At 39.6% G+C, this 27,353-nt stretch overlaps 1 protein-coding gene across 1 annotated transcript; it reads left to right on the top strand.

The window, feature by feature from the left end:
• The first annotated feature begins 20 nt into the window (after window positions 1-20).
• On the top strand, window positions 21-26,682 carry gfpt2 (glutamine-fructose-6-phosphate transaminase 2). Its single transcript, XM_080036157.1, has 19 exons — window positions 21-166; window positions 1,711-1,818; window positions 2,978-3,085; window positions 3,353-3,484; window positions 4,395-4,453; window positions 5,096-5,230; window positions 6,642-6,703; window positions 9,465-9,541; window positions 12,516-12,630; window positions 13,269-13,432; window positions 18,714-18,809; window positions 19,588-19,685; window positions 19,822-19,942; window positions 20,064-20,221; window positions 20,590-20,704; window positions 20,895-21,022; window positions 21,789-21,956; window positions 22,307-22,468; window positions 22,981-26,682. Exons 1-19 carry the CDS (start codon window positions 160-162, stop codon window positions 23,023-23,025), a joined length of 2,058 nt encoding a protein of 685 aa, XP_079892283.1. The 5' UTR covers window positions 21-159; the 3' UTR covers window positions 23,026-26,682.
• The last annotated feature ends 671 nt before the right edge of the window (window positions 26,683-27,353 follow it).

The following is a 27,353-nucleotide window of genomic DNA, read 5'->3' as shown; positions in this document are numbered from 1 at the left end:
GCTGTCAGAGGAGGTGGGGCCGCCCACACTACTTAGCTGAATGGTGGGAGTGTGCATGTCTCTCTGGATTCTTTACACGGCAGAGGCACAAGCATCACTCCAACCACCACGGAACTGCAATTCATTTTCTCAAAGAAATAAATCAGCCAAGCTTGAGCTATGTGTGGTAAGAGTCCCTTTTTTTATCGAGTTATTATATCTGTGAAGCTTGTCGGAAGGAATTGCGCCTATAGGCTACTACTCCGCCTAGGTTTCCCCTTGCCAGTGATGTAATAGCGATGTCATGTGTGTGTAAGCTTTAGCGATACGGCGAGGAGTTCGCGGTTGTCGTAGCCTAGGGTATCTTACAATTGGTTTCGTGACGTAGGCTACTTGATTCCCATCGTGTGGTAGTTTTAAGCGGACATGAGAAAGTTCATTCTGCGACAGTTTGATGGCACGTCTCCTGTTTTCTGATCTGTGTGTATGATGCTGGTCCCGAAGAGCTTCAAACACAACTGCTACGTGTCAGTGGCTTCACTCACTGGCGTAGACAACAGGGACAGACAATTGCTCCTTACTATCAAATGACTATGCTGCGGACAGGCGGATTTACAAAACAAACCCAACTGAATAGAGTGTAGCAATCGAAACAGCCACAACTTGTACACGTGTCTAACCTGTAAACAGACAGACCCTGACATCGGCTACATTGCCGATTCCTTTGAAGGAATGTTAGTAGCGTAGCCTACTAAGAGACAGTGACAAACTTGCCACTTTCATTAGCCTACTATTTCCGTTCATGAGGCGTTCATGAACTACCCTAAAAAGTCGAGCCATCTGTACCACCCATTGACAGCATTTTGATACACGTCCCACTAAGTATGTTAGATACAATTGTGTAGCAGGGCTATCAAAAGTCAATCTTTAACAGCACTTCGGCCTCTCCTTGTTTCTGTAAGCAAGGGGCCAAGGCTGACGAAGGCTGAAACACAACCTGGTCTGACCGGGTTGGAATACAGCTGCCACCCTACCTGGCTACTGCAACACTGCGCGCAATGTACGTCTCGTCAATGGCCAGCTGTGTGCCTGCGGGAGCACCAGCTTCCCGGAACATTCCATACACACACACACACACACACACACACACACACACACACACACACACACACACACACACACACACACACACACACACACACACACACACACACACACACACACACACACACACACACACACACACACACACACACACACACACACACACACACCAAGACGCCTGTATGCACACAGTTATTTTAATCCAAGGATGTAGGCTATCAGCTTGACTAAATCGTGTTAACTGTAAAGAGATGCCATTCCGGTTCCTTCTTGTGAGTTCTTGTGCTTCCCAAGCGTATCAGTGTTGTATTGATATAGGCTACAGTCAGCTATATTAATAATCTTTTTCATATTATTGTTTGGTGAGGACTATACACGAGTTAATACAGCAGCTATTTGACCCCATTAATCAGACATTTTCTTCCTCGATCAAGTGAAAACCAATATCATCTGATAACTACTATATACTCCATTTTAGATGGATAGATCAACCTAAATATTATAATACATCGCTCAGTGTATGGCACCTTGCTTTTTTTTGTGTTGCAGTTGTGTAAACTGTGCCTTTGAGGTTGCAGCACCTCAGAAGATTAAAGTTGTGTTTCTCCCTCTCTCTCTCTCTCAAAGGGATCTTTGCCTACCTGAATTACCAAGTGCCTCGCACCAGAAGGGAGATATTTGAGATTCTGGTGAAGGGACTGCAGAGACTGGAGTACAGAGGGTACGATTCAGCAGGTAAGACACTCGGCCTCACAGCTTTACCCAACACACACTCACACACACACACAGTCACACACACACACACACACACACACACACACACACACACACACACACACACACACACACACACACACACACACACACACACACACACACACACACACACACACACACACACACACACATTTGGGTAATTTTAAAAAGGCCCTAAAAAAATGGCTTAGTCGTAATTAGGCTTGTATTAGTGATGGTCATTGTTGTGTGTATGTTTTTTATGTATGTGTGCATTTTGTGTGTGTTTTGTGTGTGGGGACCTTCGGGCTTTTTTGTGTTTTTATCCCTGGTTTTTTATGTATTTTAATGTAACAGAATGATGTTCTTGTTTTTATATATGAAATGGTCCAATCAATCAATCAATCAATCTAAAATATTTAGAAAATGTCTACTTTTCTAATGACATTATCTGGGTTTGATGCTTCCACAGATATTTGTTTGAGTAAAGGAAAGCAAAGTAATGCATCATCTTATTAAAGGACCTACATTTATCCGATATATGGAGACTGGAATTCATCAAAGCAAGAATTTTACTGGAACTCATACTTTAAAAAAAGCCATTTATTTTTTGACAGTTCAAATTAAAGGTATGCAGGGCTCAAAGGTTCTACAATTTCTGAGAGAACAAATTGATATTTATTTTTAGATTAACACATCCCAAACCTCTGCCACAGCTTTAAGGCATAAATAAGGGGTCAAATGATAAGTTATACAAGTTCCCTGTCTAACCTCTATTCCTCCTCAATCCACCTGCCCTGGGTTAGGGTGGGGGGGGGGGGGGGTGTTTCTCAAAATAGTTGTATCGTCTCGGATAAACAAATAGCCCATGCACACAAGATTTCTAATATTGCTCTAACACACATACACGTCCACACACTCTTTGTGTTTGTTCATCCTACTTGAGCAAGATGAAGCCACACAACTAAATGTTCCTTTAATGGCTGTTGAACACAATGTCCTGGACACACACACACACACACACACACACACACACACACACACACACACACACACACACACACACACACACACCTCAGATGCTAACTTCTTCTAACTGCTTCTCATACCTCACTATAAAAGTGTCTATTCCCCCCCCCTCATCCTGTCTGTTTCTCAGGCATCGCTGTGGACGGCCCCAACAAGTCCTCCAATGACCTCTGCAGCAGCACCATCTGCTTGTTCAAGAAGAAGGGCAAGGTCAAGGCTCTGGATGAGGAGCTCTACAGTGAGTCTATGAGTTCATTCACTTCTCACAACACATTTATTAATGGAAAAACTTTGGGTCCATTTATTTGGATTGGGTTATCCCAAAATTATAATTATACGTAATAATTCTTGCCTCAATTTGAAAAAAATTAAAAGAATAAAGTCATCAAATGCACGAAGCTAACCCTTTATTAAACATATAATGGGCTGCATTTATCCGTCTGTTTAATTCCCTGTGGTGTGTTCATGTCAGTAAAGCTGTTGTTGTTGTGTGTTGATGGTTCAGAAACAGACAAAGACTCTCTGGACCTGGACGAGGAGCTGGACTCACACTTTGGCATCGCTCACACACGCTGGGCCACGCACGGGGAGCCCAGCGCTCTCAACAGCCACCCTCACCGCTCTGACAAGGATAACGGTAAGATGTAGTAACATGCTTTACACTCAGATTAACACCTCACATGCACAAGCATCTATACATCCACACACATACTGTAGGGATGTTAATATTAGCGGCTGTGTCAAGTTGCAGAGTGGCTATAATCATAGGGGAATAAGAAGACAATCTGAGATTTTTCTTTTTCTGACATGTTTCAATACACATCACTGTCACTTTGTTATAATAGCTTCAACATCTTAACATAAAAGATTTAGATGCTGCAGTACATGCCTTTATTTAACGCACAATCTGTTCTATCCTCTATACAGCCAGCCCTTTGTGTTTAGTGTGCATAGGTGTGTCAACAATGTACTTTGGCTTTAGACCAGGGTATGTTTAAGTCATAAAAGGCCAACTTGCGAGAGTTCATATTTCAAGGAAAGGAGAAAGTAAGTTGTGCCTCCAAGCAATATATATATTTGCATTATATTAGGATTTTATTTTGACATTATATTTGAATAATAGACCTTTTATGACTTGGTTATCATTTGGTGATGACATCATCTAATTTATTCATAACCCTTTTGGTTGCATATGGCTGCTTTAACGATCCTGCTTCAACTACCCTGTTCTACCACGTCATTGGTTCAGTAACTTCCATTGTTAGCAGAACGTAACCAAGTGAAATTGTTTTTTGAATGACTACAACTTGCCATCCCTGACATTTCACTGGTATGGCAAGATATCATCATTAGGATCTATAGATGTGTAAGATATGATACGTAGCTCTATTTTTCAAGTGCAGAACTTAGCCAAATGTAAACGCAGAGTGAGCCTAAATTATGGACTATGGAGAAAACAAAGGAGTGGCGTATGACAACTTCACTTAAACTAGTTAATGACCTTCAGCTATCTGTCTAACTTGTTCATTCTGTCTGCCTTTTCTCAGGGTTTGTCGTCATCCACAATGGAATCATCACCAACTACAAAGAGCTGAAGGCATATCTGGTAAGCCAGCTTATAAATAAGAATTCCTCCAAAACAAAACAGGTTAAGTCAGAATCCCACTGGGTACTAGTGTCAGACCTGTCCGTCAGGTAGGCTTCGTATTTACTTTAAGTCCTTCTACGTCACTGTCTTTATGATTGAAGGAACCATACACAAACAGTGATGGCTGTATTGTGTGTATCAGCTGGGCTTGTTTTAAAAATCAACCTGCTCACTAAACAGGTTTTGCACTGCAGGCAAAAGATCTATGAAACGACAACTATCAATGTATAGTAAAGAGAGACTTTTGAACAGATTCATCTTATAAGAAAGATTATGTACAATGACATAGACTACAATAATCTGTTATAACATTTATGAGATAAAAAAAAATGTATCACTCCAGCCGTCTGCATCCATTGAGACGAGATTTTGAAGTTTCACTGAAAAACCTTTATGGCTGGGCAAGATGTCATTCTTGATTAGGAATACAGTATACTCATTTATAACACGTAGAGTTCATGGAAAATACAAGGAAAAGGATGTTGCCCAGTATTCAAAGTAGACTGGGCGTATTCAAAGTAGACTGGTGCATTTTAAAAGAAAAAATAGTTTTGAATGTTTTTTTTTCTTCACTTCAATGATATTTTGTACCCTCCTCAGATCAACAAAGGATATGAGTTTGAGTCAGAGACGGACACAGAGGTGATCCCCAAACTGATCAAGTATGTCTATGACAACCGTGAGAATGACGAGGTCTCCTTCTCCACCCTGGTAGAGAGGGTCATTCAGCAGCTGGTGAGTAGCTCACACCCAGCAACACATGACTCACTATACACTGACCACCAAAACACAGCAAAAACCTACTCTATAGCAGCACAGGTATAGTGTTAGCAATGATTTGTTTTCTAGAAATATTACAAGATCACAACAAAGTTTAATTTTTTAAATTTTCTTTATACTGTAACTAAGCTCTACATTAAAGGTGCACTATGTAACTCTGGGTGTGTCAGTGAAGTGAATATTTTCCAAGTTATGTTCTCCTGACTGAATAAACAAACTTCCCTAACCGGAAAATTGTATCCCTGTAACACAGTGTGAAGTTAGAAAGTTATATCTGAAAAGCTACTGTGTGTCAGTGTTGTTGTTTAGAGCAGCAGGGCCCACAGTTTCGTTCACAGACATATTCTCAGCTTACGTTTGGTTTCAGGTTATCCCTAAACATAATTTAGTTTTGATTTACGATGATAGAATTATTCAATACTTACATGTAGAGAAACACTCTGAACGCTGTAAACAAATCCCCATCCCCTGGAACTGCATAGTGCACCTTTAATGTATCGAAACACTTATAAACAGCTTACTGGCAACTATGAAGAGTATCCCCATGTAGCTTAGCATCCTGTATGCGTCATTGACTGGTCATACACACACACACACACAGACGGACACGCTCATTTGTTCATTCTCCAATGTGTTAAAAAAAAACGCTTGAACTTCCCTTCCATTTAAAGCTCACCAAAACAAAAACAGTCTCTATAGCAACTCCCCAAATTGCATCACAAGTGATCACCATCATCACTCATAGAAAGGGGTGAGATTGAACAACCCCCCCCCCCCCTTTTTTTCCATTGTGTGACTTGTGCCTCGGAGCTTCACGCTTTTTTGGCCCAAGTAGTTTCCCTGTCCCTGTCTTCTTAAGGAAAACCGAGCAGCCATTTTGGATTTGGAGTAATGTGAACCAGATAGTTTGAGCCGCTAACAGCCTCACCAACACGACACCCTTCCCTCGCCTCTGTCTCTCTCTCTCCATGCCCCCCACCCCCCACGCGCAAACACGCTCACAGCCAGTCCTGCCTTTAACCACCGCTGGCAGCATCACAGTCAGTGCTTTCGAAACACAGCTGATATTGTACAATAGAGGTCTTATTTCTCTTGAAACCTCCCTCCCCCTCTTACCCCACTACTTCACAACAGTCACCCGCAAGCCCAACCACAACAACAACCGAACCCCACACGGCCAAAAGAAACGTTTGTTTGTGTTGGGAAAATGTTTCCCCTAAAGGTTACTACCCTTACATTTGAACATTTCAATCATTTCTCCTCCTCCTCCTCTTCCCATAACAGTCTCAACACATAGGTAGCTGTTTCAGTCTTTCGTCAAGCTAATGTAAACCCAATGTTTCCTCTGCTTCCTTTTCTGTCTCAGGAGGGAGCCTACGCTCTGGTGTTTAAAAGCCGTCATTTCCCGGGAGAGGCTGTCTCCACCAGGTTAGGACGGACACACACACACACACACACACACACACACACACACACACACACACACACACACACACACACACACACACACACACACACACACACACACACACACACACACACACACACACACACACACACACACACACACACACACACACACACACACACACACACACAAACACTTTCTCTCTCACTGCTCTGACAATTCCCTTCACATTTTGGTCAAGCACATGAGCACTGAGCCAGACTCACTGGAGAGGAGTCATCCCTGTTTTGTCCACTATGAAGCAATCCCGAATATGATTGGAGTAGACTCCTTTGATTTAGTCATGGTGGTTTAATCTTCGTTTACATCCATCAATCCATCACGCGTGGTGTGTTGTGACTCTGGAACGTGCTTCTTCTATGATAATGGCAATTATAGTTGGCGGCATGAGGTATGACTGCTGTTTTTTTTTCAAGCGTGTGCGTAGATGTGAGTGAAATCCGGTCCGCCTGCATGTGTCAGTCCTATCTGCGGCTTAACTCCCAGGCCCAGAGGGGAGCAGAGCAGAGGTTGAAAGCAGGTCTCCCCCCTCTCTGTGCTGGGCCCCTGGCCTCTGTGTTGCTGGCCCTACGCCGCCTTCTCTGTGACTCATTAACGGACAGAGAGACTAGAGAGTTTCCTGTTTCTTCACTGGTAAAATGCCTCTGCCAGAATGACACACACGGTTAATCACGTTTCATCATTTTATATGACTTTATACCTTCCCAAGGCCTTCATAGATGAGGAGACAGGGAGATCACTGTAACACCGAGAGAGGGAGAAAGGAGGATGGCGAAATGTGATGAAATTAATAGATTGAAATGGGCCGTTACTTTTGAGTTGCCTGGCAGTGTCAGTGTTGGCCAGGTTGCCTCTTGGCACACCTGCTGCTCAAGTCAATAATTTGGCATCTCATTTTCTACTGCGTGCATGAGGTGTCTGAAGCAAATATCTTTGTAGCCGATATACACAGCTTTGGCTACACTCAACGTAGTTGTTTTGTTAAAGGTGGAGTCAGTGATTCTGGAGAACGCTTGTTGTCTAAATCACTTTTAGTCAGAATCAGTGAATATCTCTAGCACAGGCTGTTTATAAATACTTTTTTTTTCAGTCCACATACAGTATGGACAGGTAGTGAGTCGTGAGGAGATATTCCTTGATTTTGACAAAAAGTGATGTTGACAACAAGCGTTCTCCAGAATCACTGACTACACCTTTAATACCGGTATGTTGAGAATAGCCTGCATTGTCTCAAAGGACAGGGAAGGAGGAATGCATGTAATTATCTAGTGATGCTTGTCCCCATCTGCCCTTATTATTGTCAAGGAGGCAGGACTTTAACTCTCCTCTCCACTTCTCTTTCTTTTCAAAGTGATTTTGGGAACATACAGTCTCCATTATTGCTGACTCCACCTTTAGCTTTCTCTCTAGTCTATTGTTCTTCCATCGTCTTCCTTTAGTCTTTCACATACTCATTATTGTACGTACTCTTACATCCTTTTGCTTACCGTCCCTCCCTCCCACAGGGTAAATATTGCAATGGATAGCGACCACATGTTTCTGTTTGCAAGCCTCAATTTTCAAGGCCCACACCCCTTAAGACAACTCGCGGCCTGGTCTTACGTCAGCCGAGCCAAGCCCCAGAGAGAAAAGAAGGATCCAGACAAGAACTAAAAAGGAGAGGCCTTTTGGACACAGTTTCTCAATACTTGGTGTTCCAATAATGAAGCATGAAGAGGTTTTGTTTGGACACTGTTTACACTGTGGTCACTCAGTATTAGTCTCCTCCTCACACCCTCCTGCCTCACCTGTCCTCTATTATTTCTATGTGGTTGCACCTTGGCTGCCTCCACAGCCAATGGCAGAAGCCCACATGGAATCAGTAGCCAATGAGGAAGCAGTGACTTTGTCCGGGAAGTGGGAGCAAATCCTACTGGGATAAAGACCAATGAATGGAGGGTCGGGTTACATGTCTCATGTTCAAGATTAGACGGTTTAGACCAGATTTGGGATAAGTTCGAAGGCGTCTGAGCCCTTGAGTGTCTACACATACATGTAACCTCAGGATTGTGTACAAAACTTTAAAGAACTTATGTTAGAAAGATTGAACATGAGTTGCTTGAGGAAAGACAGAAAAAAAAGAATAGGAGGAAAAGAGATCGGTTCCAGGGAACTCCCGTTTTCTTTGGAATAATACAGTCGTATAGGATGTCTGTTTACCTCACAGTCATACTAGTGCTCGACCGATACAGGTTTTTAAATGGCTGATGCTGATATATAGAGAGAAGGTCGGCAAATGGGCGATATATAATGCACAAACATGTACACAAAACAAATATGTGCATTGTCTATTGCACCCGGCCTTACCTGGTGTTGGCTCTGTAAAATATTGCCATAACAGGAAATTCTGGATTTCAGTCCAGCAGTCTGTAATTGAGTAAGTAGAAAAAAAACGACAAGGTAAAAATGTGGCTTCCAGATTTAGAAAGGCTAACATTGCTCCACAGCAGCCAACATGACAAGGCTGTCTGCAAAAATGTTTGATTTATTATTATCTTTGGCCTCCTGTGTACTGGTCTCCACCCCCTGGCAAATTTCTCAAAATGCCATTAATCAGTCTATACCTCTAATTCATGCATTCTCAAAGCACCACATGAGAGTGTGCGTACTGTGTAACCGACGTGGATTAGTGTCTCCAAAGCCTGACCTTCCTCCTTGTCTGCTTCACTCTTTCCCCGACAGGAGAGGAAGTCCATTGCTCATTGGTGTGCGAAGCAAGAACGAGCTGTCCACCGAAAACATCCCCATCCAGTACAACGGTGAGCTCTGTTCCTCTCTCTCTGTCTGCCATTATCCGCTTACACTGCGCCCAAAGTCTGCTGCCTGAACACACACACACACACACACACACACACACACACACACACACACACACACACACACACACACACACACACACACACACACACTCACACTCACACACACACACACTGTAGTTACACGGCACACACAGCAGCACACAAAAAAGAAAGCCTGGGTAATAATGATTCAACAGTTAAACTTTTATTGGTATGACTGCGAATAAAGGGATCATGACTTCAGCAGCTGCTCGCTTAGTCACAACACGGCAAAGAAGAATAAAAAAAAGAACAAAATTAAAATTAAATCCAGACCGACCACCCTAATAGAACAAAGGTACTAGACTGATACCTGAGTCTTTCAAACAACTCTACTTCATTACTGTTTAAGTATTACGGTAAATTGCTATGTGGAAAATGAAAACTTATGATCAATTTAAAAGTGTGAAAAATCGTGATTGTGATTTTCACATTTCGTACATGTAGAACCCCTTTTTATAAACATGTTGAATAAGGCAGTGCACAGAGCAAAACCAACTCTGCTTCTGCTGTTATATTGATGTTTTTTTTCTTACATTAATAGGATAAAAAGTAAATGATTAAAACATCTATTTGGTCAATGTCCCAGAAGTGTGCATGACCAGTGAGTGACCTAGATCATTATTGAACCACAACTGTGGAGTTGGTCTCCAAATATTTTAGGAACCACTTCCCTTTTGGGCCCTCTGTCTGCAATCTACTCAGTGGTTGGATTGAGTGAATTAAAACAAGGAGTTGTCCACCCATGGTATGTTCAACTGATATTCTGTGTTAACCCATGACCTTGTTTTAGTTTCAAGTTTTAAGTATCAGTATAGTATAAGTAAGTTGTGGTTCATTTAGTTGTCAATCTAGCCTCCAGTCAGACCGACTTTCCATCCGTTGAGGCTAGATTGTTGACTACATGAACCAATCACGAGCTGCCACTAAGAGACAAATGTTAGTTCAGAACACGGGCCAGTCATAATTTGACCGTCCAAGGAGATTAGAGAAAGTCCAGACATGCCTGTTCATTCCAGTTAAAGGTATAATTGTGCACAATTTAAGAGTTTTGATGATTGTTTTTCATAGAAAATAACTTATAATTGTGAATATAACTTTATACAACCTAAAAGCATGGGAGACCCTTCAATAATAATACAGTAGAGTAGTCCTCAAAGACATCGGACTGTACCGATCAAGCTTTTGTGACAGGCGATGCCAAACTTTCGAATGGTAATGTTTATTTTTTCATTTTAGAAAAAGGCCCAATCGTTTCCTAAAACAGCTGGCCACTGTAGTGTTGAGCAAAACTTAACCAGGAGTAAATATTTGTTGGGGAATATTTTCAGCCACTGATTTGTGGTGGGGATTTTTTTTTTGGGGGGGGGGGGTCTGTGTACAGTTTGTAGTAGCAGCTGAGAATAAACTACAGATACCAGGTTCATCTTAATGAAGGAACGTGTACCCCAGTGCACTAGTGTGGTTCATTGATGTGTTTTCAATGGTTTTTGGACAACAATGGAGCATTATGACATGGATACATAGGTATACTTCTTAGTAGGATAAATGTATTGTTAGTTTGACAGTACAAAATATATGACCACACATATCATTTCATGGGTTACTAAATGTGTTGTTTGTGAAAACTTTCTTATCCAGCAAAATATACAGAAAATAGCCTTATTCATGTATCCTATCAAGGGAGCATTTTCTCTATCTACCCCGCCATCTATAATGGCTCTTAATAAGAATTTTTACACACACACATCCACACTGATTCAGTCAAGGGAGCTCTTGGCTAACTGTAGAAATAGTTGTTTTGTAGTTCTGTCATTTATTGTGCAATAATCTTGTTTTTAAAAAACCTTCTTAGTAAACCATTTGTTACCAGGAATTTCTGTGTGTGTGTGTGTGTGTGTGTGTGTGTGTGTGTGTGTGTGTGTGTGTGTGTGTGTGTGTGTGTGTGTGTGTGTGTGTGTGTGTGTGTGTGTGTGTGTGTGTGTGTGTGTGTGTGTGTGTGTGTGTGTGTGTGTGTGTGTGTGTGTGTGTGTGTGTGTGTGTGTGTGTGTGTGTGTGTGTGTGTGTGTGTGTGTGTGTGTGTGTGTGTGTGTGTGTGTGTGTGTGTGTGTGTGTGTGTGTGTGTGTACGTGGTTTTAGAGGATAGTGGTCCACTGGGAAAATTATTTGGATACTTCCTTCAAAGAATGTGCTTCTCAGTCCCACAGTTTCCAGCAATAGAGTCAGAGCGTTAATCAAGAATTGATCTTGTATTCTTTCCGGTGCTCTTTTAACAACCTGCTTGTGTTGTTGTTTCTACTGTAGGCCTTTATCTTGACGTGTAGTCTTATCCATTTACCTGAAATGTGTGGTCCTTACTGGCACAATAAATACCAGTCTAAAGTCCAAGGCATAGTTGGGTGGTTTGGGGGCCAGGGTTTGTTGTTTGAATAGTTGAAAAATAAAACTATTTTCTTTAGCCCTGTCTTTTAACAATACAGTGACTTATGTCTCTCTACTATCACACATGATTTTTTTAAAATACTTTATCATTTAAACAATTAAGCAAAAGAGAACAAATCTCTGCAAACAAAATCCAGTAGTAGCCAACTACCTAACTTTGTCAAAGTCCTAAAGCAATGTACTAGTCTACTCCTGATCCTAATCTGTCGTGGATACTCTGTCTTTTGGTAACTGCTGTGTTATCAGTTGAATGTTACACCTCGAAAGTTTTAAACGTGAATTTTTACGACACGAGAAAATCCACATTTTCACAGCAGCGCCCTGGCTACATCTGGCAGTTGAGAAGGAGGAGGCTAGTGACCAAACCAGAGCATCTTGATTGATTTAGTTTGACCTCTAAGTCACTGTGCCACCTCTGACCCTTGCCCTTTAACATTTGACCCTCTTGCTGCAGTTTTCAAGGACGGAGTCCAGGGCAAGAACAACCATAACCGGCCCGACAGCTCCAGCGCCATCAACTCCGTGGGGGATGGCTCGTCTGTGGAGTACTACTTTGCCTCTGACGCCAGGTGAGATGCATACCGCTCCGTCTGTGTGCTTTGCTAAAGCAAATCCAACACCAGACTATGGGCGTGTCTAAGAATGTATATAGTCCAGTCTGATTGGTCCAATCTTGCCAAAAGTCCACTAATCATTTATCCATATTTTCTTTTGAGGCATTGGCTTCCATATTTTTTTTACCACAACAGACAAAAGGACTGAAACAACACATAACAGTTTGTCTTCTTGATTTGGCATGAGAATTTATTTTAATTGGGACTATTCACCCACACTTTTGATTCATTTTCAGTTATTTTTCCAAATATTTATTAACAGTGTTATTGAAAGGCTGATATTTATACCACAGTAGATGATGTATCACAATTTATTGGGAGAAACCAAGCAATTCCATGTAAAATCAGACATCACCCCCCCCCCCCCCCCCATTCATTACCAAATGTTGCTACTACTCGATAGTAGTAGCTAATAGTCGACTGTTTGGGTTCACCCCTACTGTATATGGACTATGTGACTGAATTCTTATTTGCCATGTATTTCATGTCACTCACTTGTTCTCTGTGTCTCTCTACCATGTATATCAAATGAGCAAAAATAATCTTTATAAAAAAAACTCACTTGACCGCATGTGTCCGTCTCGTATCCACAGTGCCATCATTGAACACACCAACAAGGTGTTGTACATGGAGGATGATGACATCGCCGTGGTGAGCGAGGGGAAGCTGTCTATCCACAGGGTGAACAGGCAGGCTGGAGAGGATCCAGTTAGAGCCATACAGACACTACAGATGGAGCTGCAACAGATCATGAAAGGTGAAATACTTACAGTGGATATAAAAAGTCTACACACCCCTTCTAAAATGCATGGTTTGTGTGATGTAATAACAAGGAAACAAGATAATAATTTCAGAACTTTTTCCATCTTTTAATGTGTCCTATAACCTGGACAAGTCAAAGAAAGACAAACTGAAATCTTTTCAGGGAAAATTAGAAAAACTAAAAATACACAATAACCTACTTGCATAAATATGCACACCCTTAAACTAATACTTAGTTGAAGCCCCTTTTGCTTTAATTACAGCACTCAGTCTTTTTGGGTAGGAGTCTATAAGTGTAGCACATCTTGATATGGCAATTTTGTTCCACTCTTCTTTGCAAAAACGCTCCAAATCTGTCAGATTGCGAGGGCATCTTTTGTGCACAGCCCTCTTCAGATCACCCCACAGATTTTCGGATTCAGATCTGGGCTCTGGCTGGGCCATTGCAAAACATTAATCTTATTCTGGTGAAGCCATTCTTTGGTTGATTTGGATGTATGCTTTGGGTCGTTGTCGTGCATAAAGATGAAGTTCCTCCTCATCTTCAGCTTTCTGGCAGAAGCCTGAAGGTTTGGTGCCAATATTGACTGGTATTTGCAACTGTTCATAATTCCCTCAACCTTGACTAAAGCCCCAGTTCCTGCTGAAGAAAAACAGCCCCAAAGCATGATGCTGCCACCACCATGCTTCACTGTTGGTATGGTGTTCTTTGGGTGATGAGCAGTGTTGTTTTTGCGCCAAACATACCTTTTGGAAGGATGTCCAAAAAGTTCGACCTTTGTTTCATCAGACCATAACACGTTTTTCCACATGTTTGTGGGAGACTTGTGTGATTTAGCGTAATGGAGGCGCGCTTGGATGTTTTTCTTTGACAGATAAGGCTTCCGTCTTGCAACCCTACCCTATAGCCCAGTTGCATGAAGAATACGGGAGATTGTAGTCACATGTACCACACAGCCAGTATCTGCCAGAAATTCTTGCAGCTCCTTTAATGTTGCTGTAGGCCTCTTGCTAGCCTCCCTCACCAGTTTTCTTCTGGTCTTTTCATCAATTTTGGAGGGACGTCCGGTTCTTGGTAGTGTCACTGTTGTGCCATATTTTCTCCATTTGATGATGACTGTCTTCACTGTGTTCCATGGTATATCCAATGCCTTGGAAATTCTTTTGTAACCTTCTCCTGACTCATAACGTTTAACAATCAGATCCCTCTGATGTTTTGGAAGCTCTCTGTGGACCATGTCTTCTGCGTGTGATGTGACTGAGAAAATGTCTGGAAAAGCTTACTAGAACAGCTGAATTTTATTTGGGGTTAATCAGTTGAACTTTTAATCATTGCAGGTGTGTATGGACTCCTATTTTATATGGGTTTGAATGTGATTGGTTCATTCAAATCCCATTCACACCCCCAGTAATAAGAGGGTGTGTACACTTGTGCAGTCACCCTATTTCAGTTTCTTATTTTTTACTCCTCCCCCTTAAGATATTTCTGCAACTTTTCAATTGTTTTGAACAGGTTAAATGGCATATTACTGGTGGATTTTTTTGTGAAATTATTAAACGGGTTCTTATTTTTTTACATCAAAAACGCAGGCATTTTAGTAGGGGTGTGTAAACTTTCTATTTCCACTGTATGGTCAAAAAGACACATTTATTAACTGGTAGAGATAAATAAATAAAGAAAATAGATTTTAAAGATGACTAACAAACCAGAGGTGTGATCTAAGTACATTGACTCAAGTATTGTACTAAAGTACAAGTTTGAGCCTCTTGTACTTTACTTGAATCTGTTATTTTCATGCTACTGTATACTTCTGCTCCACTACAATTCTGTGCTAAATATTCTACTTTTTACTCCACTACATTTATCTGATAACTTAAGTTACTAGTTTCTTTACCAATGACCTAATTCCACAATGCAAATAATGTGTATTTGCAGTAATTTTTACTTTGAAAACTTTAAGTAAATCTTTCTAAATATACTTACATACTTTTACTCAGGTAACATTTGCAGGACTTTTACGACAGAGTATTGATAGTGTGGCATTAACAGCCTACTTTTGCATCTTTGAGATTACGTTCCATTATGCTTAAATACCTTAAAAGTGTAACTTGAAACAGAGTAAAGTTTCTAATAGGGTATCTCTCACTCAGGCCCGCCCACACAAATGGCTGGGCCCCTGAAAAGGTCCAGTCAATGGGCCCCCTTACTCATGCTTTACTTGTATGTGTGTGTGTGTGTGTGTGTGTGTGTGTGTGTGCACTTATCCCTTAATAAACACGTGTGTCACATTATTATTATAATATTTATATATATTTTTTAACAGTAGCACATTTCTGACTTACTTACCAATTTATTTGAATACCCTTATACTCAGGCATATGTATAATACTCAACAGATCTCTAAATTATCAGTTCACACAGAGACAATGGTTTTCTTTAGTATTCACTAGTGGAGCAGGCAACAACAAAGGAAATATATTGCACATTTTCTATGCTACTAGTTTCTGGTACAGGCTGTATTAACACTGACTGCGCCACGGAGAGGGACACCGTTTAAAAAATTGCACTTGATTGAGTTTTCCTTTTCTTTTTTTTCTGCATATGAGAATAAATCCTCTGAAATCTTATGGTGGTGGTAATGAGATAAATAAGACTTCAAAATCAACAAAATTCTTCACATAAAAATGAAAAAGGGGGTTCTCCACATGAATAACCGAGCCAACCTAGCAACCAAGCAACTAAATGTAAGACTACATTTAGTTGCAAAATGTAGTCTTAGTTTTCCAGTCAGGTTTTCGTCAACACCACAGCACTGAGACTGCTCTGGTTAAGGTCCTCAATGACATCCACTTAAACACAGACAGTGGCAAAAGCTCTGTATTAGTTTTATTGGATCTCAGTGCTGCGTTCGACACAGTTGACCACAGCATATTACTAGATCGACTAGCAAACTGGGTTGGACTTTCTGGAACTGTACTAAACTGGTTTGAATCATACTTAAAGGACAGAGACTACTATGTATCAATAGGCAATTTCACATCCGAGAGAACAAATATTACATGCGGGGTCCCCCAAGGTTCCATTCTTGGGCCTCTTCTGTTCAACATCTACGTACATGCTCCCACTAGCTCAGATTATGAACAAGAACAAATTATGTTACCATAATTATGCAGACGACACACAAATTTACATAACCATATCACCAGGAGACTACAGTCCGATCCAAGCACTAAGTAAGTGCATTGAACAAATCAATGACTGGATGTGCCAAAACTTCCTTCAATTAAACAAAGACAAAACTGAAGTAATTGTCTTTGGTAACAGGGATGAACAATTAAAAGTCAGCGCACAGCTTAAATCTGTTATGTTAGAAAGCACACACCAAGCTAGAAATCTTGGAGTAGTCATAGATTCAGACTTGAATTTCAAAAAACACATTAAATCAATTACTAAGTCAGCCTACTACCACCTTAAAAATATATCAAGAATTAAAGGGCTACTGTCTCAGCAGGACTTAGAAAAACTTGTCCATGCATTTATTTTTAGTAGACTTGACTACTGTAATAGTGTCTTTGCAGGCCTTCCTAAAAAGTCAATCAGACAGCTTCAGCTAATTCAAAACGCTGCTGCTCGAGTCCTCACTAGGACCAAAAAAGTGGATCACATTACCCCAGTTCTTAGGTCTTTACACTGGCTTCCTGTCACTCTAAGAATAGATTTTAAAATATTGATGTTGGTCTATAAAGCCCTAAATGGTTTAGGCCCCACATACATCGCTGACCTGCTGATCCCATACAAACCAGTCAGAGCTCTCAGATCGTCTGACACTGGGCTACTGACAGTCCCCAGAGTAAGGACTAGACAGGGAGAGTCAGCCTTCAGTTTTAATGCACCAAAGCTCTGGAATAAACTTCCACGGGACTTGAGGTCCGCTTCAACACTCGGCTCTTTTAAATCAGGTCTGAAGACGTTACTGTTTCCGTTTTAACCTGTAATTTTACATTTTTATTTATTTTTATTCTTTTTAAATTTTTAAATTATTTTATGTTTTATTTATATTCATGTTTCTCATTCGCTTTTTTTTTATGTATTTTTTTTAATGTGTGCTCTATTCTTGATGTGTTTTTGTTTTAGCATCTGTAAAGCACCTTGAATGGCCTTGTGTCCGAAATGTGCTTTATAAATAAACTTGCCTTGCCTTGCCTTAGTTCATTATGCTACTTATTTTGTCAATTTTACTGGGGAGAAAAACTGCAAAACCAATGAAAATGTTTATTGAGAAAATGCTAAAATACAGCAACTTTACTGAAATCCTTACAAAAAAATTTCTTAAACTTTGAACTAAAATCTGTTACATTCATTCCCAACTTCTGACGAGCCTGGTATTTTTTTAAATTACTTAACAACTTGTTAGGTCTATTTAAATTTTTCAGGACCTTGGTGGTTACGGCTATAATCAAACCAAACAGGATAAAGCGGCTCGTAGCTGCTAAAGCGGTGCAGTGAGAAACTAGTCAGACCTCCTTAAGGTCTGATCTATACAGAATGTTTAGTATGTGAAATGTGAACAAAGAGTACGCTATGGAGAGAGTTCATTAAACTCAGGAACATGTCAGAGTAATTAACCTGTCTTCCTCATAAGAATGTAGAAGAACTACAAACGGTGTCAACTTGTTTTTTCAATGAGGTCCAACTACTTTTCACAATTAATAGAACGACGCCCAGACACCAGTTTACAACTCAGGTAAAATAATCCATATGCCAAAACTGTACAATTATCAAAACCCAATTTTGTAACCATATGGCACACAAATGGTTCATAGGATGTGATGAAGGATGTTTGAAACAGTTACACACCGCTGTGCTCAATCTAAAATATTTTTAAAATTTCTACTTTTCTAATAATATCATCTGGGTTGAATGCTTCCACAGATATTGTCCGAGTACAGTAAAGGAAAGTAATGCATAATTGGATTAAAGAACTACATGTATCTGATATATGGAGAAGCCCTGAATTCATCATATAAATAATGTTACTGTTACTCACTTACTATGTTTTTCAGCTATACTCTCTGACAACACTGCTTCTTACAAATCCTCCTTTAAACTTGTAGACTTGTACTTGCCCGCCCTCTGCTGGCTGAAATGTGTTAAACATTACACTGCAGTCACTTTCTCAGCCTCTCTTAGCACGTACCATTCTGCACGTCTACATAATGGCATGTGTCTTGCCGGCCAGATAATCTGATATACAAATACAATTCTTCCTCCTCAGGTAACTTTGATGCGTTCATGCAGAAGGAGATCTTTGAGCAGCCGGAGTCAGTCGTCAACACCATGAGAGGCCGGATCTGTTTTGACTCTAACACAGGTGACTATTAGTGCTCTTACAACCGGCTCTGCCCTTAAAGTTCAAGGATATGAGAGGTGCCTGAACAACTTCCTGGTCCCTTGAATCAATATTAGCAGCACACAAAATTCAGGGAAACAGGATCTGATGTGTGCTTGTGTGTCCGTCTCACCACTGTCTATTTGAACATGGGAATATATATAGGAGAAAGATTAATCTGACACCTTTATTTGCAGCTTCTTATTTAAATACAAAACCTTAGAGCACCTTTTCATATAAGAAATGCAGCTCAAAATGCTTTAGAATATAGATGTAGCATGCAGAGTGCTTTACATTGAAATATACTGTACATGGAATAACCAAAAAAAAACAGGGATTCAATATCCATAAAATGAAAATAAGATCAAGAATAACTAGTAAAATAAGTTAGTCTCCACACCTTCCTTTTTAGTTTTACTTAAGAAGTTGCAATTCAACTTCTTAATAAATCTTCGCCTTGCATTGTCAATCTAAACATTTTTATAACAGAATAACCATCACAATTACTACTATGAATGTACAAGTGGAATCACATCAATTATTTAGCCTTGGCCATGGGATCCTGCTTTACTTCCTGAATATACACTAGGCATGAGTTGTAGATGATTGATATGACACAACATGGCACTCCTTGGGTAAATTTGGTTAATATGTGCCCAGCTATTAATGATAACATGTTTGCCCATTGTGACCTGAAACATACATTGAATCAACAGTATACCGATTTAACTTCACGTAAACCGCCTTCCCTTTGTCTCAGTGATTCTGGGCGGGCTGAAAGACCACCTGAAAGAGATCAAACGTTGCAGACGGCTAATCGTGATCGGCTGTGGCACCAGCTTTCACGCCGCAGTGGCTGTGAGTAGATATACGAATGTAACATATAAGATGATTGTTTTGTGAGAAATACAAAGAAAATGACTGTTTGTATGGAGAGAGTGATAATCAGGATGGTAATGTTAAAAATGCTGCTTTTGCCTAATATCATTTTCAGACCAGACAGATCCTTGAGGAGCTGACAGAGCTGCCTGTCATGGTGGAGCTGGCCAGCGACTTCTTGGACCGCAACACTCCTGTTTTCAGAGACGACGTTTGCTTCTTTACCAGCCAGTCAGGTATAAAAAAATGCCCAAAAATTCTCACCACAAAACTGGCATTAAAATATCTATTTCTGGTCTTATTGAGCTGTAATTCTGCAATATAAGCACATCTTTTTCATTCCTTCTGCTTCCTCAGGAGAGACAGCCGACACATTGATGGCGTTACGTTACTGCAAGAAACAAGGTGCTCTGACCGTTGGCGTCACCAACACGGTGGGCAGCTCCATCTGTAGAGAAACAACCTGCGGCGTCCACATCAACGCCGGGCCTGAGATCGGAGTGGCTAGCACCAAGGTATAGTTTGTACTGTTCAGTCTATACGTTTACAAAATCCTTGCAGAATCTGGCAACAGCTAAATGCAAAATACTAATGTGTTTTTGTAATCCTTAATATAAGTTGTCCAGCAACACTTTGTATTCATGTTCCTTGTAAAATATATCTCTTTAAAAGCTGGACAATAACACAGAACTGCATTGTTGGCTAGATAGACTCTTCTTAAATAAATTAAATTCAAGTATTTTTATTTTTTATTAAAAGGCAGGTAGAGTAGCATAAAATAAACACATAGAGATAACTCACATACATGAACAATGACAAGCTTCTTGCAACAGTGTTTAGCTCATCTTAGAGATATATCTAAGTGTGTCGTGTTGTGATGCAGGCCTACACCAGTCAGTTTGTGGCCCTGGTCATGTTTGCCCTGATGCTGAGCGAGGACAAGCTGTCCCTACAGAAGAGAAGACTGGAGATCATCAACGGCTTCAGGCAGCTGCCAGGTCAGTTCAACACAACACAGACACAGAACCTTTGTGGTGTCAACATAATGAGCACACAGCATCGTTATATGAAGAAACAGATGCTAAGCCTTGTACACCCACCACTAACAGAAACGGTTTCCTGTGTTGATCATTTTTTACTCATATTTTCACTTTTACTCACCGTTAACACCTCCATCTCCACATACAGAGCTGATAAAGAAAGTGCTGGCTCTGGATGATAAGATCAAGGCAATCGCCAACGAACTGTATCAGCAGAGGTCTCTTCTGGTCATGGGCCGAGGTTTCAACTACGCCACCTGTCTAGAGGGGGCGCTGGTGAGTAGAGAATGCCACAGCAGTCTGAAATGCTGCTCCACTAGAATAAGTTAAAATATGAGGTCAGGGTAATAACTTTAGATCAGATATTAGTCCGAACCTTCAACCCTGAACCTCATGCTTTATGTGTTATTAACTCATAGATATCACCATGAAACCTGGCAAGTTTATTACATATATAAAAACAATATTTTTTTGTATTACAATTATTTCCCAAATGTTTGAATAAATATGAAAAATTGACAATATCTAACTTATTATGCCTACATTTGCATTTCTTTATAAGCCTAAATTCTAGATGCTTGGACAAAGCCTGAGTTCAAATCAGTATTTTATTTGTACAGCATATACATGTCCAACGTTTTTACAGTACAGATTTTGAATACAGCCTTTTTTCATATCAAAAATAAAAAAATACTTTGCACAGTTCTTAAAAATGCATTTTTTTTCATGTATTTAAGAACAAGATGTATCATAAATGATAGAATCAACAACATACCAACAACTCCTTCTGTAATAACCTTCAGAATAGTGCTAAGAATGACTGTGGAAAATGGAGTTGACGTAAGTGCTTTAGAAGTGGAGATTTTTGGTTCAGAGTATTGAAAAAAACGAAACAAAGGCTGAGATAATATACTTGTGTGAAAGAAGACGTGTTGTAGAAGCAAAATAGCAAAAACAAATCTCAAAAATTGACCAGTGCAAAACAATGTTTTTGCCTACAATGTCTTGTAAGCTTAGTTTTATTCTTATTCTTCCAATGCAGAAAATCAAGGAGATCACCTACATGCACTCAGAGGGTATCCTGGCCGGGGAGCTGAAGCACGGCCCTCTGGCTCTAATAGACAAAGACATGCCAGTCATCATGATCATCATGAGGGACGCCTGCTATGTCAAGTGCCACAACGCTCTGCAACAAGTCACCGCCAGATCGGTAGGTCCTGGAGGGAAAAAAAACACATACCGTAGTTTAAGTTAAAGTTTTTATTGGTCACATGTTTGCAAAAAAATAAAAAATTCATTGTGAAAATTACTGGAACCTGAATAAATAATAGATAATAGTCATTTAAAAACAGACATCCTGATGAGGTGATGCTATAAAAACAGTCATTCAAAAAATGGTATATAAGTATAAAAGTGCTTAGAAAGTCATGCAATTCTTACATTACATTATACTGCTGTAGTCCTGCAGGCAAAACGTATTACAGTCCAAGTGCAACACATGTAACTAAATGAATTGGAAGGTTGACTAATGTTCCATGTTTTTGCTCTTGACTCTCTCAGGGTCGGCCCATCATCATTTGCTGCCAGGACGACCCCGAGTTGAAGAAGAGTGCCTACCAGACCATTGAGCTGCCACACACTGTGGACTGTCTGCAGGGCATCCTCAGTGTCATCCCCCTCCAACTCCTCTCCTTCCACTTGGCAGTCCTGCGTGGTTTTGACGTAAGTAGTCAATACATAGAAGATTTGCACTGGGCAATACGACCTAACATGTATTCCTCAGCATTTTTTCATTTGATTTAGTAATGATGATGAATATCAAGGTATCAAATTTAACATCCCGATGGAATTTGATTCACATGCATAACATGACTCTGAGACTATATGGATCCTGTTATTAACTGGAGGCAGTTATGTACAGTGGCTGTTTAGACTAGGTATCACTTTATGGTGACAGCTTCAGTACCAATTCTGGATTTTGTTTTGTGTGAAATGTTTTAAAGGCTTGGGTTTGCAGCGTTTATAGTGCTGATCTCTGCAGCAGCATTTGTGTCCAGCTTTTATCAGCTTTTTCATATGTGTTTGTTTTAGGGTGAAATGGGACGTGTATGTGTTCTTGTTAACATGCATGCCATTTGCTAATATGATATGTGATGATGTCCACGGTGTTAAAAATGTGAACAGCTCAGCCTCAAAGGTCACTTGCTCTAACGAACTATTTTCTCTTTTTGCAGGTTGACTTCCCCAGAAACTTGGCCAAGTCTGTGACCGTCGAATAATTTCATTTTACAAAGCACAGGACAGGAGAACGGGGGCTCATAGATTTACAGTGCAATTGAAAGTTTAGTATGCGCGTGTGTGCTTGTGTGTGACTGTGTGTATGTGTGTGAACAGATGAACGTGTGAGTGAGAGAAAATGAAAGATGAAAGACAGGTATATGGTACAGTGAGTTTTAAAAAAGAGAAATGTGAAGTCAGACCAATACACCGTGAGACCTCACGGAACAATCTATGAAAACAACATTCAGACATCTAACGTTACATTCTGTGCCTTTTTTCTCAGCGCGTGTTGAACCAAAAACAAACACAACCGGTTCAGAAGAAAAGCATTGATATGGTATATTGAAGTGTTTACAGTTGTGCAATATGGGGACCAAATGTGCATTAGCATGTACACAATCATTAGTGAGGTAATTATCTTACTGTTTAGTCATAATCATTATTATTAATGTGTTATTTCTGGGCCCTTCTTACCTCTCTTTGCCTAATGGAAAATGTAGGAATTTTTGAAAAACTTTTCATGAAAATCTAATTTCTTATATTCCGTTGCACATTAATGCCATCACTATGCGTCACTAAAATCAATAAGAAGGATGTTCCTTGACCTTATTTTCACATTCTTACTTGATTATGTTATATGTTACTGCTCAATTGTATTGGTATTTCATTTTAATTTAAAAGACATTGTTGTTTAAAAGACATTGTTTGTTGAATCCGTTCAGCAGAACTGCTATTCCCAAAGTCAGCTCATAGTCCAGGCAAAATAGCGTTTTTCATAGAATAAATTGTAAAAGAATTTTTTTCAGCTCAGATCATTTCTATGAGGTGTCCAGAACAACATACTAAAAGTCCTAAGAAATCCTAGTTGGGGAAATATGTTTAATTCTCATCAATCCGAGATGTGTGCCAATAAAGCGAGACACCAATAAATCCCAATGGGGCAATTTTTTTCCTTTAGTCCTATCAAAATGAAACTTTACACAATGAAAGTATCAATGAAAATTTAAATGTTTTGTATTACAAGTTTCTTTGAAAATGTATTTTAATATGCAAATGAGCTATACACTAATCGTACACGCCCAAAATAAACCCAAATAGGCTTAATTTTTTCCTTTACTCCTACCACAATAAAACTTTACATAGTAAAAGTATACTTGAAAAGTAAAACATTTTGTATTACAAGTTTCTTTTTAAATGAATTGGAATATGCACATGAGCTCCACACTTATTGAATATCCAATCATCGTACTGCCAATGGGTGATGGCGATGCTGCTTTTAGACTGGCCTCTAACCTGAAAAACTGCCTAGCTTACTTATAACAGGTGCCTCTCATGAATTAGATTCCCCCCCCCCCCCCCCCAGCTAGTGTCATTTTTTACTTTTTTCAGTGCCATTCCCTTTCCAATGCCAAATAGACGAGACGTAGAATCACAGCCTGAAATGGTATGGAGAAAGAGGAGATTGTCACACACCTTGGGACCAATTAACTCGCCTTTTGGAATTTTATTTATTTTGACTATCATTAATTAATTTTTATCAATACCAGTATTTTTTATATGAAATAACAGATTTTTGTTTATCAATTCCACATTTTTCTTTACCGGAAATCAATTGTTAAAACTGATAAAAAATTAATTATTTGACAACTTTTGTATGTGCAAAAGTTTGTGAACCCTGAGCTGCATTGCTTAAATGGAGCAGGTAAACACAATCAGGTGGGCCAAATTGAGTGATGAAATGGACCAATGTAATGAGAGATCTTTAGGGAAGTAATTGGGCGGCACCAGATAAAACAGAGATTAAACCAGGTCAGTGTAGGCCCACGAAAGTGAACCCATACAGATTAGACATGCCAAAAGGGAAAGACAATCTCAGAGGATCTCAGGAAGAGAGATGTGATGTTGCACATTTGTCTGGGGACAGCTATACATTAATTTATTTGGTTCTTGTGCCATAAACAGCTTGTGTGCATTCAGATCAGTATGATGCAACAAGAGTACTAACAAGTCTGTGTCATCACCTACTGAGACTGTGTCTTTTGTTCTGGCACAGGCAATGGCAGTTTGGACAATGAGCACATCTGCATCGTGCTTTGCATGGTTTGTGATACACCATTTTTTGTCTTTCAAGTTTCTTTGAAAATGAATTTTAATATGCAAATGAGCTATGCACTAATCAAATATAGGCTACCCAAAATATATCTGCATAGGCTTCATTTTTACCTTTACTCCTACCACATTAAAACTTTACACAATGAAAGTCTACATGAAAAGTAAAACATTTGTATTAGAAGTTAACTTATATTGGTCAAGGCTTTCCAGAAGGGGTTGGTCGAACGTCAGAACAGGGGTCACATCATACTGCAGAGCTTGAGTTGCCACAAACCTCAATGTTGAGTATATGCAGGATTCATCACTGGGATCAAGATCAATCATTGGAAGTAATGTTACTGAAGCTCTCCCAGGGTGTTCATCTAGAAGATGCAGGATCTGCATCATACCAGACCATGATGGCCTTTGAGAGTGAAGGAGTAGGGATGTCTTCCACAAAACATCCAGCTGTGATGTTTTGTTATCTGCTGGCAACAGAGCCAGTGGCTGATACACAATAGGTTCACGTATAGGAGGAATCATAAAGTACTGAATGTGTATGCAACCAACCGTATATCTGCAGCAGTCACTTGGATCTTTAAAGGAAAAAATGAAGCCTATGCGGATATATTTTGGGTAGCCTATATTTGATTAGAGTATAGCTCATTTGCATATTAAAATTAATTTTCAAAGAAACTTGTAAGATAAAAATGGTGTATAACAAACCATGCAAAGCACGATGCAGATGTGCTCAATTCAATAAGTGTGGAGCTCATGTGCATATTCCAATTCATTTAAAAAGAAACTTGTAATACAAAATGTTTTACTTTTCAAGTATACTTTTACTATGTAAAGTTTTATTGTGGTAGGAGTAAAGGAAAAAATTAAGCCTATTTGGGTTTATTTTGGGCGTGTACGATTAGTGTATAGCTCGAGTCATTTGCATATTAAAATAAATTTCCAAAGAAACTTGTAATACAAAACATTTAAATTTTCATGGATACTTTCATTGTGTAAAGTTTCATTTTGATAGGAGTAAAGGAAAAAAATTGCCCCATTGGGATTTATTGGTGTCTCGCCTTATTGGCACACATCTCGGATTGATGAGAATTAAACATATTTCCCCAACTAGGATTTCTTAGGACTTTTAGTATGTTGTTCTGGACACCTCATAGAAATTATCTGAGCTGAAAAAAATTCTTTTACAATTTATTCTATTTTTGGCCCCAAAATGCCTTACTTTGCCTGGCCTATCATGGCAGAGCATGAACCTTTTTTTGCAGAATTTTCAGACACTTATTTTTGTCATAGTGTGGAGGAGTTCCACAATAATTATTTAAAGAGCACCAATGCAGTAAAAAGTACCATGACTTTTATTAAGACTTTTGTTTTGTCAAACACTTGTATGGGTTTACGATAATATTATTCTGTATTTATCGGATTTTTTATTTTATATTGGCTTAGGGGAGGGTTTGATTTATATCTTCAACTATGATTGTATTTTATACTGTATGTTTTATGGACATAAACATCCCTTTGAATCAATAAAAACATAAAGCATTTTATTCAAAGTGTGCAATTGTTTTTGCTTGTGTCTATTACTTGATGCTATATCATATGATGTGGGAGCAGACAGCAGAGAAGTGTTATGCTGCATAATTGTGCCTCATCTACAGTGGAAGAGCATTTATTGAAGGTCAGCACTATGCACAGTTTTGGGATACTTGTGCTTTTCTTGTATAGTAATTTAACTGTAGGCTAGGCTATGCTGTTTCTAGGCCTATAGGCCTACATTTCAGCATTTCAACAAATACTGCTTTACTCCACAAATGTTACACAAAAACATGTGACAAGATGATAATTTGGGCAAATAGTAAAACCTAGGCTTCTACCAGTTCAGTTTCAGTACAAATATATATTATGACTAATAACCTATCATTTTTTGTCATAATCCAGGAGTGATTCACTACTGCTGCAGTGTGGGCCTACTTTTACTTTAAATAGCCTACTTATAGCCTATTCAAATTCAATTTTGAATTGAGAAGTTGTGTGATTACTTTTGCAACCAATGTTTTTTCTTTACCGATATATAATCAGTTACATGGTTACATGTAGAGGAAAAAGTTTTTGTGGAGAAAAAAAGTTTGCGCCCACGTTCACTGTACGCGGTGACGTCACCCTCATGCTCGCCCTCCGCTTGTTGTGGCGTCCCCTTCCTCCGCACCCGTCCCTCCGC

This window comes from Ammodytes marinus, assembly GCF_949987685.1.
Source record: "Ammodytes marinus genome assembly, chromosome: 10".
NCBI lineage: Eukaryota > Metazoa > Chordata > Actinopteri > Uranoscopiformes > Ammodytidae > Ammodytes > Ammodytes marinus.
This window is presented reverse-complemented; position numbering and strand designations above follow the sequence as displayed.